This window comes from Nilaparvata lugens, chromosome X, assembly GCF_014356525.2.
Source record: "Nilaparvata lugens isolate BPH chromosome X, ASM1435652v1, whole genome shotgun sequence".
In the NCBI taxonomy this organism is placed as follows: Eukaryota; Metazoa; Arthropoda; class Insecta; order Hemiptera; family Delphacidae; genus Nilaparvata; species Nilaparvata lugens.
This window is the reverse complement of record NC_052518.1, coordinates 14,227,103-14,241,235: the sequence shown is the minus strand read 5'-3', so window position 1 is coordinate 14,241,235 and position 14,133 is coordinate 14,227,103. Positions and strand designations below refer to the sequence as shown.

Sequence of the window (14,133 nt, the reverse complement as noted above, 5' to 3'; positions counted from 1 at the left end):
GTTGAAATGAAACATCATTTTAGAAACTCAATGTAATATAGTCTGATTATCATACTGATATCATCGTCTGATGATAACCAACAATAGGTCGAAACGATTGTCACTAACAATGTAAGTGCATTTTCACTCCATAAGTGTGTTTTTAAAATTCAAGTTTAATTTAAATTGTGAAAAAATATGGATATGCAACAGAGTAATAGTAAGTCGTATTGAATAATTACAGTACATAATAATATTATTGTAATACCTACAAAAAACTCACCATTGCTTATTGATTCAGTCTCTTATTTTTGTCATCTGGTATTTTTCCCTTAATATCTGGTTCCTCATCATTTGTCTTCTTATCCTCGTCCTGTACATCCGATTTTGGTACTTTTTCCTTAATATCAGGGTTCTTTTCTTTATCATCCGGTTTCCTCTCTTTATTATCGGGTTTCCTCTCCTTATTATCCGGTTTCCTCTCTTTATTATCAGGTTTCCTCTCCTTATGATCAGGTTTCCTCTCCTTATGTTCAGGTTTCCTATCCTTATTATCATGTTTTTTATCCTTAGTTTCTGATTTCTCATCCTTCCTGTCCAATTTCTTATTCTGACCATCTTCTTTCTTATTTTTCTTATCCAGTTCCTGTTTCTTCTCACTATACTCTTTCTTGTTCCTTATATCAGGGTTCTGTTTCTTATTGTCCTTATCCTTAGCATCCAGCGTTGCTTCTTTACTCTTGAGATTTCTGTCCTTCCTGTCCCATGTCTTATTCTGACCATCTTCTTTCTTATTTTTCTTATCCAGTTCCTGTTTCTTCTCATTATCCGTTCTCTTCTCACTAACCACTCTATTTCTCTTTTCTTTTGTATCAGGGTTCAGTTTCTTATTGTCCGTATCCTTAGCATCCAGCGTTGCTTGGTTACTCCTGGGATTCCTGTCTGTAAGCAAAGAAAATTTTTCGTGAATGAGCTTGAAACAATTTAATAATGAATGGAGAAATTTTTATTGAAAAATAAAAATGATAAAATTCTCAATTAAATATAAAAATATCTGGAAATGGAAAAAATGATGTATTTTACACATTGTTGTTTTCGAGCTATCGACCTCGGATGAGGATGGTGTGGTTCCTCTATATTGTCTTATGTCAAAGCAACATCCAGCTGACAACTTCACTTGCGAGATCATGAAGCTTGTGAAGTGACGTCATGAAATGAATCAATTTATTGCTTACGACTAACCTTACAAGAAAGGAGGTGTGTCCAAATGGCTAAAATGGTAAGATCTATTTCAATAAATTTTGAATTTATATTATTTATTTTATACAATTGCTGTTTACAAAGTTTTTTAATCAAACAATTTGTACTTTTTACAGGCGTCGTATTCTGAGGACCAGTTGGCCGGTGAGTGAAATCTTATTTGAATTGAGGTCGAAGACTTGCCTAGTTTTTAAGTTTTACCTTATTTGGACATGAATTGAAAGTTAGTTTCTTGCAGCAATTGTGTTTCTGATTTGATTTGATGTTGAATGTTTAGTGTGCGTTCCGCCTTCGGTTTGTTCAGTCAATAATTTCTCATCTAGTAAATACCCTTTTGAAAAAATGTACGGTTTTGAAATAGTGCATAAGGTAATGACTTCAGTGGAAGGTAAGAGCTTTAGTTCTGTTAGCTATCATAATGACAATGATACTTTTCTCGACTTTCAATTATGTTTATGTTATTAGACAGAAACATATTTTATTATCTGTTATTGACCCAATATAGACAACCTTACTAGCTACTATATTTGGTAAGCTACAAGATTGTGACTGGGTAAGTTATAAGCAAAGAAATTATTGCGAATTTTCATAAATTTTTGGCAGTTTTCTCTCCAAAAGTTTCTGTACCAGATGCTCAGATTGTGGATTATGTGAAGATTAAAATATTTGACTTACCTACCTACAGATATTAGGCAATACGTATAGGCTAGGTATTAATATCAATTTCCTCGTTATAGTAATCTCGCAAGTTAGATACTCACCTTGTAGTCCAGTCACTATAAATTGGTGCTTGTAATTAATATTGTGATCTGATTTTTTAATATATTGTTTGGATACATGAGAGAAGTCCAGAACCAATTTCTTCACATAAAGTTTCCTAGTGCTAGATAGCCTACATGATTGCCCAAAAACCTCGTATTTTCGGTTCATTTTCCAGTTTTAAGCATTTTCTGCCAAATCCAGTAATCGGACATAAAAATTTCCTCTCGCCTTTTTTTTAGATTATAAAATTTTGAAAAAAATGAGATCATTGGAAACTCTATCTCCAATGAGTGCTGAATAATGATTTTTCAAAAATAAGTAGGCTAAAATTTAAAGGAAAAATCAATTCTGATGAATTTTAGTTTTTGATCAACAATATCTTCCGATTGTTACCATTTAGATGTATAATTCAAAATCCCTCTGGGTGTATTTTTCTGCTCTACAATCTGAGATCAGGTAGAGCTCTCTATCTCATAGATTTCCAGGTACACCCGAACAACAGTGCTCCTTGTATTGTGAAAAACACCTTATTTTCAGCTTCAACCATCATCACCAACTACATTGTCCTCACATTTATAATTCACAAAATGATATACGTTCATGAGATCATGTTCTATGAGAATCACCCATTAGATGCACTTCATTTCAGTATTTCCTACTGGAGAGGCGCCCATAAGGACACCTCAAGGATAAGAATTTCAAACACATAACTTTTGACACAGTGCTCAGATCTCATTGTACTACACTTCATTCTTCTCGGCTCGTCAAGGCGATCCAAAATCATGTATCATAAGTCAAATTCGACTTAGTCCATTTCAAATGGCCAATTTCTATAGTGCGCTCAACAATAAATTTTCTATTTTTCGACCGAATTTGACTTATGATGCATGATTTTGGACCGCCTTGACAAGCCGAGAAGAATGAAGTGTAGTACAATGAGATCTGAGCATTGTGTCAAAAGCTAAAATGTTTGAAATTTTTATCCTTGAGGTGTCCCCTTAAGCGCGCCTCTCCACTAGGAAATTCTGAAATGAAGTGCATCTAATGGATGATTCTCACAGAACATGATCTCTGTATCTAGCACAAGGAAATTTTGCATGAAGAAATTGGTTCTGGACTTCTCTCATGTATCCAAACAATATATTAAAAAATCAGAACTACAATATAAATTGCAAGCACATCCCCTTTTTTATGTCTATATTGACTGGACTATTGATCATTACCATACTCTCAATAATTCATTGAATTATACATTTCTGTATTTTAAATGTATTGTATTGTCTGTAGGCATTTCTTTATTCAAAATTTCATAAGATTACATAATTGACTTGAAGATCATATTCTCACACAGTCTATCATTTCTGGTATGTACGAACTAATGTGTGGTTTTTACTGTCTGTTTAGAGTTCCAGGAGGCCTTCCAGCTGTTTGATAGCAGGGGTGACAATAAAATCCACGTATCTCAGATCGGAGATGCATTGAGAGCTCTTGGTCAGAATCCTACCGAATCTGATGTCAAGAAATTCGCTCATCAACATAAACCAGGTACTGTACCACAAAAATGAACTTTCTTAAAAAAAAAAACAAAAAAACAAACTATTTGTTTAATTACATGGAATTACTAGTAAGCTTACCCTTATCACGCCATTATAAAGTGTAAAATTTATTTTTAGTTGTATTTATTGATTTTGACACTTGATTGGCCGAAGCTAGTATGATTTTGAAGGAAACAAAAAATAAGAGTACCTACTAGCAATTCTATGTAATTAAACTTTCAAGTAGCGCAATTAAAAAAATATTTGTTCTACTGATTTTATTCTTTAAAGGATGTGCAACAGGCTAAAAAAACTTTACTGGTGATATTTTTCAATTTGTATACCACCAAGCTATAAAAATGAAAAATTATTCTCAGGGAAAAAAATTATTACTTGAAATTATTACTTTTTGAGATATGAGCGCTTAAATTTTAAATTTTTGGGACAGATCATATCAAATTCGGTAAGAGAAAATGAAATTTTGAGGGTAAGTTCGTTATGGTATTGTAATTTGAATAAAACGACAATTTCCTGTAAATATCAATTTTCGAAAAAGTTATTCAATTTACCAAAAATAGCTCAAGAAGTTAACTAGAAGTAATTTTTGGTAAATTGAATAACTTTCTCAAAAATTGATATTTTCAGGAAATTCTTGTTTTATTCAATCAACAAACAATACCATAAATTCATCATTAAAATTTCATGAATTTATCTCTTACCGAATTTGAAATTATCTGTCTGGAAAATTTAAACTCTATGCGATCATATATATAGAAAAGTAATGATCGGAAAAAAAAATTCCTGAGAAAACTTTCATTTTTATAGTTTGATATTATACAAATCGAAACACTTCAGAAATATCACCATTAAAAAGTTTTCATTAGCATTTTGCGCAGCCTTAATTATTGCTCAAATCGAAACATTGTTCCATCTGCTTTATATTGGGTTGCACAAACATATACTCTCATTGTTTTAAACAGTACTCATAAAATAATATTTTGAACGATACAAAAATTAATTTTGTACAGTATTCTATACAATAAGCTGAATTTGGTTTGTATCATTAAAATACAGTACACAAATTATGTATTACCACAGAAACATGAATACTTTGAACACATAAATAAGCATTATATCAGATTTTATCAGAGGAGCTGCAGCATCATAAACTCTAGTAAAATATCCACAATGCGTCCACAAATGACTCCTTGTGTACAAAATTAATGGTTATTTCACAATCGTCTATCAATTACTTTACTTACTTTATCTCTTGATCATAATTTCAATTTTTGATGGAAGATCGAATTCAGGTGTTACGATGCATTCATGCATTCCGTAAACAACCTTCAATAAAATATCCAATTTCTTATTTTACTCAAAATTGAAATTTAAATAATGATTTACATGTTATTTTATACTCCACCCATTATAATGAAGGAATATAATGTTATTTAAAAATGAAAATACATGTCTCAACCTCTCATTTACTTTTATGAATTGAATTATTGTTGACAATTTTTCTGATCATTTTATGCATACGTTTTATCATGCAAAACAATCATGTCGAAACAACAATCATGCAAAACATTATGAATGATGAATACAGCGTTACATTCAATACTCTGTAAATAGATTTTTAGTAAACACATACACATCAGTTCTAGTTATGTTTGAGATCATCTGAGTTTCCTTTTTCTTTGAATTCAATAAGCTGCATGTAGAAACTTATAATTTATAAAATATTATTCCTAACTACTAAGGTTTTTGCATGGATAGAATGGCTGCATGTAGAAACTTATAATTTATAAAATATTATTCCCAACTACTAAGGTTTTTGCATGGATAGAATGTGTCTAAGGGTAGTTTTTATTAGTTGATTTCTATTTTGCAGATGAGAGAATAAGCTTCGAAGTTTTCTTGCCCATTTACCAAGCCATTTCCAAGGCTAGAACAAGCGATACTGCCGATGATTTCATTGAAGGGCTGAGACACTTCGACAAGGATGGAAATGGCTTCATTTCATCCGCCGAGCTTCGCCATCTGTTGACAACTTTGGGTCAGTTACATTTTTCACAATAAAATATCACCTCATACTTTGTTACTTGTTAGTAATGTTTGTGCATAATTTAATATTTTCAAAGGGTCGCATACATTTCTCACAAAAACTCTCACCTTTACTTGCTGGTAATTTTTAATCTCTTGCATTCACTCTGTTGGTTTATACTGATATCTCTGAAAATATGAATAATTGATCCATCATTTGAAAACTATTCTAATAAGAACTCAATTTATGTTCTTATTCTTGAACAATTTGTATTAGTATTTGTGTTCTGTTCCCTCGAGTATTTTTCCAATTCTCGTATTTGATTAGTTGCACAACACATTTTTATGTGACAAATTTTCCAATCCCTATTCAAGGATTGTCCAGTTTGTTAGAATGTCTTACCGTACGTTATTTATTCACAAATACTGGCAGTGATAGTGCTCCTCTAAGTAAATTCTATAGGTTTCTTCTCAATCGTTATAACTAGTAGGCCTTCTTATGATACTGTACATTCATGTTAAAATTATTGGTGAAACGGAAATGTTGAGATAACATTGATTTGTGCAGTTTTTTATTTTTTTAAATGAACAGTTGGAAAATGCTAGAAGAAAAGTATTCCTTAAAATGTAAGGTATTTACAGTGTGATTACTTATTGCTGTTCATCCATTAAATAATTTATTTTTATTTTCAGGTGAAAAACTGCTTGATGAGGAAGTTGAGCAACTTCTGGCTGGACAAGAAGACTCTCAGGGCAACGTTAATTACGAAGAGTTTGTCAACATGATTATGTCTGGTTAATCGATTATTTTAGAGTTGATAATCACTGGTTCATAACATTTCATATTAGGGTTAATAATAATATTGAATCTTCACTTATTCACTTATATTGGCATTTTTACTCTTATTGCATGGTTCTATTCATTTCAGTTGGCAATATCTAAGAGTATTGAGTACCAACCTGGATATATAATTCCATCAGTCTTGTTTACATCCCTGGTATATCACCAAGAAATGGAAATATCCTTTATTAGATGGAGTCAGAACTTTCAAGTCCTAATCTTGAATCGAGCTTGCTCAGATACCTTTACAAATGATTCATTGGGGATATTGCCACAACATTTTTATCACTGATTACAATAGTAGTCCTCTTATTTTTTAATGTTTAAACCAAATTAGTATTTAGAAATAATTTTCATTTTTATTACCGTAATGTATCGATATTATTCATTTGGAGTTGGTTAAACTGATTTTCCAATCTTCTTCTTTGGTTTTAATTTTTTCTAACACCTAGTGTTGTGATAATCGTTGTTTATCTGTTATTTACAATAATTTAAAACTCGTATCACCTACAGTAATGTGCTGTAGGCTTGCAGGTTGGGTTCAAGGCATTCCTTCAAAATTGATTCCAATATCTTGACTGAATCTATGTTTGGATAAAAATTGTTCTTTTTGTACTTGTATAACAAGCATTTTTTAATTTTCATTTCAATTATTTTAGATGGCTTCAATTAACAGTTGAAACTGCACATTTAAGTTCTGTATTGAATTGATGTTTTATTTTAATATTGTGTTTAAAAAAAATATTTTAATTTATATTACGAAATCATAAAGAAAACTTTTTATGTTATAAATTCACAAGCCATGCTATATAGTACTTATTTTTCATTCATATTATAAATATTCCTTTTAAATGTATTATGCTTGTTAAATAATTATAATTTATTCATAAATTATTAACCTTTTTATCATATTTATATACTGCAGACTTTGAGTGAAATTTCTTGAATTCTGAAATTATAAAAAATATTTTATGCAATAAATGTTTATATTCTTTGTATATTTTAGATTTTTTTTTCTTCTAAATCAGCAATGACACCCTTTCTATTATAATAAACAATACATAATTGATTTACTTCAATTTTTATATTATTTAAATTAGACATAATTCTTAATTGGTTTTGGGCCATGTCGACAGTACCCATGTACTAGAGCTAGTATTTGAAAAAAAATCAGTCAAGTCAGATTGTGATTTAAAGGTGTGATTTAAAATGAAAAGAAATTGTTTGAACAAAACCAAGATATTTTTTAACTAGAGAAAATAATTTTTTGTCCATTTTTCTAAGATTCATTTTTGGAGCTCTCAAAAGTAGCATAGTATTTTAGCTACTTCTGTGAAACTAAAATATTTTATACAGTATTTATGCTTTATGAAGCATTACTTGGATATGAATAGTGGATAACGTCATGATATCTCAATTTATGTTTTTAATTTATTTTTATATAATTATATTTATTGTGTTTAAAAACTAACTATTGAGTGAAATGTACATACAATTCACTCACTATTTGAAGCTATGCTTCTGAAGCACTTTGTATGCTACTGCTTCCTAGTCCAGAAAACTTTACTCTATAAACATAATAGATTTTATTAGATGTTTGTTTTATCAAGTTGTATTAGAAGATAGTTTGAATTACGCTTCTAATAAAAACGTTCCACTGATATACTTTTCAAAAAAGTGTCCCCAGTGTAAAGGTCTTTCATTCAAAGTTTTTTTTAAATGGCAGAAAAGACTGATAATATGCGCTTCAGAAGAAGACAAGAAGTAGCCTTGCTTTGAATAGAGAAGTGAAAGTCCAGTAAGTTTACATTAACACTTTGTTGATCTCAAATTTTCTGCATTAGTTAGAGATCTTCTGGAATTGATTAATTCAACACATTTTATCAGTCTTCACAGTAAGGTAGTGCATGACATTTGATTGACGTTGGAAGAACTGACTTATGTAGATGAAATAAATACGGTCAAATCTTCCCTAGAAACATTGTTATCAATCGTGCAATGTTTAGTATTGATTTTTATATTTTAAATTTGTTCATAAATAATAATTATCGATAAAATGCTGTTCATATTGCTATTATTTGGCTTCAGGACATTCAATATATATTATTTATATATTATTTTATTTAAATACCGAAGTGATTATTTTCATAGATTGCACATAGATTCTTCATAAATTATTTTCACGAATCACGTGAGAGATTTTGGCTGATAATGCCCACATAAGTTTATGGCTTGTGCATGGGTAATGAGGCTAGTTTGATTCGAATGTCATATGTAGAACGGGAATCAAACCAATGACCAAAGTTGCTCTACAGTCTGATAATGCCCACATAAGTTTATGACTTGTGCATGGGTAATGAGGCTAGTTTGATTCGAATGTGTAGAACGGGAATCAAACCAATGACCAAAGTTGTGCTCTACAGTCTGTTCATCGAGAGGAGAGAGAAACATTAATTTTGCGCTTGTGTAAGTATAAAAGTAATGACTAATATCAGCTTTTTATGCTAATTATATACTTATTTCAGCTATTAATAGCTGCATAAGTCATTACTTTTATACTTAAACAAGCACAAACATACTTTGTTTTGTCTCTCCTTTCGATGAACATACTATAGACAACTTGGCTATGCCGATTCATCAAGTCTTTCATTACAATATTTTGACAAAAATAAACATTCTGAGTTGTTAATACTCTAGCACGTTTTAGCCCTTTTTCTTTCTTCATAATACTTGAAAATCTATCATTTGAACTCTTTCATACTGAAAAAGTTACCTGAGTCTGCGGAGAAAAGGCGAAAATAGATGCGCCAAAATATATAAAAGCTAAGGATCCATGAACTATCCATGAAAACTAAATCCATGAAATCCTCCTCAAAACATGGAAGTTCTTGATTAATACCAGTTCAAATTATTTATGATATTTTTTGTCATGATCAGTGTAAAGGAAATTCACTGCTCATAATTATTACCTAAATGTGATTGAATGGTGAAATTATTAGGGAATATGAAATGTTTGAGGGAATAATTTAATAAAACTGATAGTTTATTTTTTATTTGTGGGTTAATATAGGACCTTCGTATTATTACGGCCAGTAATATAAAAGACAATTGTAAAATTGTTCATAAACAATATTATCAAAACTTATAAACCAATAAAGAAGTTTCACAATAAAACATCAATCAATCTACTTCCCTAGAATAATATAAAAATGTATGAATGTATAGTGACAAATAAAATACGGTGGATTCGAATGAATGATAGATTGAAACTGAGTGTTTGAATGAAATAACGATTTTGAAGGGCAAAAGAAATATGTTATGCTAACAGTCATTCTAAGTAGGAGAAAACAATAGAAATCGACAATCGATTAATATAATATATTGCTCTTATACATTTAAAAGATTTTACAGGTTCAATAACCAATTCTAGTTGATAACAGTAGGTAATGCTCGTTTCGTTATTCAGAATACATAATATAAAAAACAATAACATTAAATATGTAATCCTCTCTTATTAACTCAATATTCATAAACACTTCAAAACATTAACAATTTTTAAATTTCAAGTATTCATGCTTAACATAGCGGTTTTTGACTACTAAGATAACTTGTATGCTACCATGATATTTTAATGACCTGTCATTCATATTAATGAAAAAACTTCTTCCGCAAAATTAGTAGAATAAACATTTATTTTACTTTTCTGATCAAATTGGAGTCCAACTAAAAAACGTAAGCTGCAAAATAAAACATTTACTTTGATTTTTTCCAACAAATATTTTTGTGCTGGTACACACAGAAAACAAGCTTAGAATTTTCATCAAGGTGCAACGGTACTCATCAGGTATCCTGCAATAGAACAACGAATTAATTTAAAAAATGTTTGTTGCCCCATCATTTAATAAAAGTTTTCTACAAAAATAAACATCACTTGATATGTTAATTTATCTCATTTGAATAGTGCATAAGGTGGGGTGCTACTACTATAATGCTGGCTACTTTACTACATAAATAAAAAAAAGTTCTAATAACATTTTAAATAATAGGCTCTTTATATTGAAAGTCGATTCATGAAGTTCATGCACCGACTTGTGCCAATATGAGTGAGCTCTCTTCAACTGAGGTTCATAATATTAGGTCATGTCAAATCACAGTATCGAGGAAGGTAGCATGCTACTAGAATATTGGAAATTGAGTAAGTACCTTATATTTCATAAATAATGTGGACACTTACTACAATTGGGGATAGCTAAGGTTACATGAAAAATGGAAAGTGCAATTACTGAAGAAAATGCAGCTTGCATAGGCTGAATCAACGTGGGCTGAATCAAGGTCGGGCAATCCTAGTAGAATCCATTCCTATAGTGAGGTGCCACTTTATAATGGCAGTGGAGAAAGATAGGTTGCGCCTTTTATAGAGGATAGCTGATAACAGTACATATCTGATGTAATATTAAATGATCATTATCATGTTCATAAGAAACTATATAGTTTATACATCAAAAAATATATTTTTCAATGATTAAATAAAAAATCTCCATAATGGGGATTAAATACTTATATTTTTAGATTAATTACTTATATTTCTACACTGTTAAGACCGATTTGGTAACGTTGCAGAGCTAGAAAATTATAGCGTCATCTGTTAGCAAGGAAAGCAAACCAATGTTAATCACTTACTGCCATTACAGTATAACGTGGACCTCACTATAGATACACTCGAACGGACAACGTGGTGTGCTAAATAGTCACACAATAACGCAAACATTGTGTGCTGTGCTGGGTAAAATGGGCTCTAGAGAACTGCCTCATTTTATTAATCTGAAACGTAGGCCTGGAACTACTAGATAATAGATATACTCGTAATTTATGTATTGATAGATTGAGTTAGGTTATGTTCTACATACTTTAACTGAACTTTGTTAACCCTTTATATTCATAGTTAACAATATTTCTAAAGGAAACAATTGAATTTTATTGAGAATGAGAATTGTGAGTGTTAGGGGAAATAACTCTACAGATAGATAGGTTAGTGGAGATTGAGAGTCAATGGTGATGACAATAAAATTGATGAGACAAAAATAAGAAAATTATTGTATTAATTGATGAGAATGGGTGGATAGATATTATAGATGAATCAATCAATGAGACATAGTGATGAGATTTGTTATTGATGAAATGTGATAATGATATAATGTCGGATTGATTGATGAGACAGAGGAATGAAGTATTATTTGGGTTTATTGGTTAAATGAGAGAAAGAGAAAGTCTCTGTGTGTGAGAACTGTTCAAGAGGAAAACGCAAGCAAGAAATGAAAGCATCCATTATATTACTAAGGGCTGTTTGCACAGTGAAAGTTGAAACAGAATTGGATCAGCTGGTGGCTTTAACACAAAATAAACCACATTATGAGTTTTAATATGGATTTAATACCAATGAGAGGCGCCTCCAATTTATCTATTTCAAAAAAATATCATCATTATTATAATATAAATGTATACTGCTGTATATATATATATATATTTTTTTTTTTTTGAGAATAAAGAATGTAAAATTCAATCTAGTTAGAATTTTTATTTCGTTTAAACTGGCACTGTGCAAACGACTCTTGTAATATTATTGTGAAATAAAATAAAATTAATAAGTACGAGAGAAAAACAGAGAGCTCACATGAATGATAGAAAGTGGCATAAGTAAGATAAAGAAAGAAAACAAAATGCATGATGTTGTGTTAATTATTTAGTGATCGGTGATCAACTTCTAGAATGGAAACTACTAAACACAATATATTAAGAGTCCTACGAAGTATCATCACTACAATATTGAAATATCACATCTTTGGCCCATTCTAACGGAGGCAATTATTGCGATGGAAAGCTTTTTACAATATGGAACTACTCATACAACATAGATTCAGTTAGGCCTATATTAGTAACGAATTAGTTATTTTTTAGTTTTAAGTTTGTATATTTTATTAAGTTTTTAGTTGGTATTTATTTTTAGTATGTATATTTTATTTAGTTTTTAGCTGGTATTTTTTTAGTTTTTAGCTGGTATTTTTTTTAGTTTTTAGTTGGTTGTTTTTTTTAGTTTTTAGTTGGTTGTTTTTTATTTAGTTAGTTTTAAGACTCAAGGAAAGCACTCCATCGCAATAAGTGTCTTTGTTTCCAGGGACCTCTGTTGCAGAGACCACTACAGACTACAGGATTAATATAAGAATTCAAAAATAAAAAATCACTATATTATAATCACTCAACCCATTACATAGGGCTACCAATTTTATTGGAATAAAAATATCATCGGATCGAGGTACCCTTTTTATATTTTATTCTTGCATGCCATGTTTCAGCTCATTTTATTCAAATAAAGTATAAAAATGTACCATGATGTTATTTTTATTTTACTAGGCAACTACTTTACTAGGCAATTTAGGCAAATTGGCACTATACAGGAGCGTTATGTGCAAAACGCATCACTGCAGCCTATAGGGATGCTGTAAGTCACTCAAACGCTCAGGCTTAAGCCTTTCTGTGATTACCTCACAATGAGGGAGATGTTTATGACAGCCAAGCACTTTCTTTAGGTATTATTGAAGTACCTTCACCTCAACTCAACTTTTATAGTTACGTACTGGCTTGTAAATAGCTGTCGAGTGCATTCATCCTTGATAGGTATAAGGCAATATACTTTGTGACAGTGTATTTTATATAATAGTGTTAATGTGCTAAGATCTAATCAAACTGTTTCCTGTACAATTCACATACACACAAAGGTTGAAACCTATGTATAAGATACTATATCACAGCCACCTCTAGTAGTATGCCTTATCCAACGAGCTAGCAACGTTGTGATACCAGGTCTAAATTTGGCGGTCATCTGACTAGATGCTTCAAAATGATTCTCAATGCATTTCCACCCGTTTTCTTCCAATTTACTCTCAACTCTCATGTTTGAGACCAGCTGACTGAGCCTAGTTATGCAAACGGTGCCATTCTCCTGAAGCCGGAGCATCCTAATAGAGATGGCTGCCCCGTTTGTCTTATTAAGTGAAAAATGTACTATACTGAACTCAAGTCGCTATCTACGATTTATTGCTTATAGCTTATACGAAATTGTGTCGCTTTCGCTTCTTACCATTTTATACGATGTGCAAAAAATAAAATTATTCTATTGTCCTGCTCATTTTTTATATCACAATTTGATACGTTCAAGTTCAATACCGTACTAATACGATGCCTCTACGATTGATTGATTTTTCAAGAACTACGATTTCAACTATATACCGTTACCGTAATATGAAGTTACATACTACTACATCAAATCGACAACAAGACAACATCTAAAATTTAATGGTCTTTCTCACCTGTATGAGAAAAGTTTTGTTGATGAGTAGGCTGAGTTGTCATCAGAAGTGGTCTTGTAGAATTTGGCCTGAAAAGTTTGAAAATAATTCATATCAAACAATGTTCAAACATACATTAGTTTGATTTGTACTGAAATAATCTAAAAAAATCAACAGTTACAATATAGATTTGTAAATGCTGTGCAGCATAGGCCTCCTACTCATCATAAATGGAATAAATATTGCCAATTTCACAAATTTATGAAATTGAAATTTTGTCTTGAAAATGTTTTTTCATTGTAATATTAATTGAATTAATTCACAAAATTAATATCTTATTATTATTATTATTATTATTGAACGAGAATCC

The 14,133-nt window shown here is 30.6% G+C and overlaps 3 protein-coding genes across 5 annotated transcripts in view; 1 reads left to right on the top strand and 2 right to left on the bottom strand.

Moving 5' to 3' along the window:
• LOC111044907 overlaps positions 1–746 on the bottom strand; it is a 33,841-nt gene extending 33,095 nt beyond the window's left edge. The window contains exons 1-2 of the mRNA XM_039441453.1: positions 718–746; positions 359–656 (exon numbers count right to left, since the gene is read on the bottom strand). Of these exons, the coding sequence (XP_039297387.1) occupies positions 359–656; positions 718–746 (327 nt within the window). The remainder of the gene's footprint in view (positions 1–358; positions 657–717) is intronic.
• A 378-nt stretch (positions 747–1,124) lies between these two features.
• Positions 1,125–7,420, top strand: LOC111044908 (myosin-2 essential light chain). 2 transcript variants are annotated; one of them, XM_022330172.2, is made up of 5 exons: positions 1,125–1,258; positions 1,356–1,383; positions 3,406–3,546; positions 5,428–5,592; positions 6,273–7,420. In XM_022330172.2, exons 1-5 carry the CDS (start codon positions 1,247–1,249, stop codon positions 6,377–6,379), a joined length of 453 nt encoding a protein of 150 aa, XP_022185864.1. In that variant the 5' UTR covers positions 1,125–1,246; the 3' UTR covers positions 6,380–7,420. The 2 variants fall into 2 exon arrangements, with proteins under 2 accessions (XP_022185864.1, XP_022185863.1); XM_022330171.2 differs by having other exon boundaries at positions 1,205–1,258; positions 1,356–1,627.
• A 2,363-nt stretch (positions 7,421–9,783) lies between these two features.
• LOC111044901 (cAMP-regulated phosphoprotein 21) overlaps positions 9,784–14,133 on the bottom strand; it is a 182,091-nt gene continuing 177,741 nt past the window's right edge. Inside the window, exons 23-24 of one of the 2 annotated variants that reach the window (XM_039442475.1) lie at positions 13,785–13,852; positions 9,784–10,269 (exon numbers count right to left, since the gene is read on the bottom strand). In XM_039442475.1, the coding sequence (XP_039298409.1) occupies positions 10,241–10,269; positions 13,785–13,852 (97 nt within the window). In that variant the 3' untranslated portion in view covers positions 9,784–10,240. The remainder of the gene's footprint in view (positions 10,270–13,784; positions 13,853–14,133) is intronic. The other variant, XM_039442476.1, reaches the window with a different exon arrangement.

Excerpts from the sequence above, each read along its gene's own strand:
- LOC111044908 (XM_022330171.2), top strand. The coding sequence starts at position 1,582 with ATGTACGGTTTTGAAATAGTGCATAAGGTAATGACTTCAGTGGAAG. Across the intron at positions 3,547-5,427 it reads CGCTCATCAACATAAACCAG|ATGAGAGAATAAGCTTCGAA; the intron begins GTACTGTACCAC and ends TCTATTTTGCAG. Across the intron at positions 5,593-6,272 it reads CCATCTGTTGACAACTTTGG|GTGAAAAACTGCTTGATGAG; the intron begins GTCAGTTACATT and ends TTTTATTTTCAG.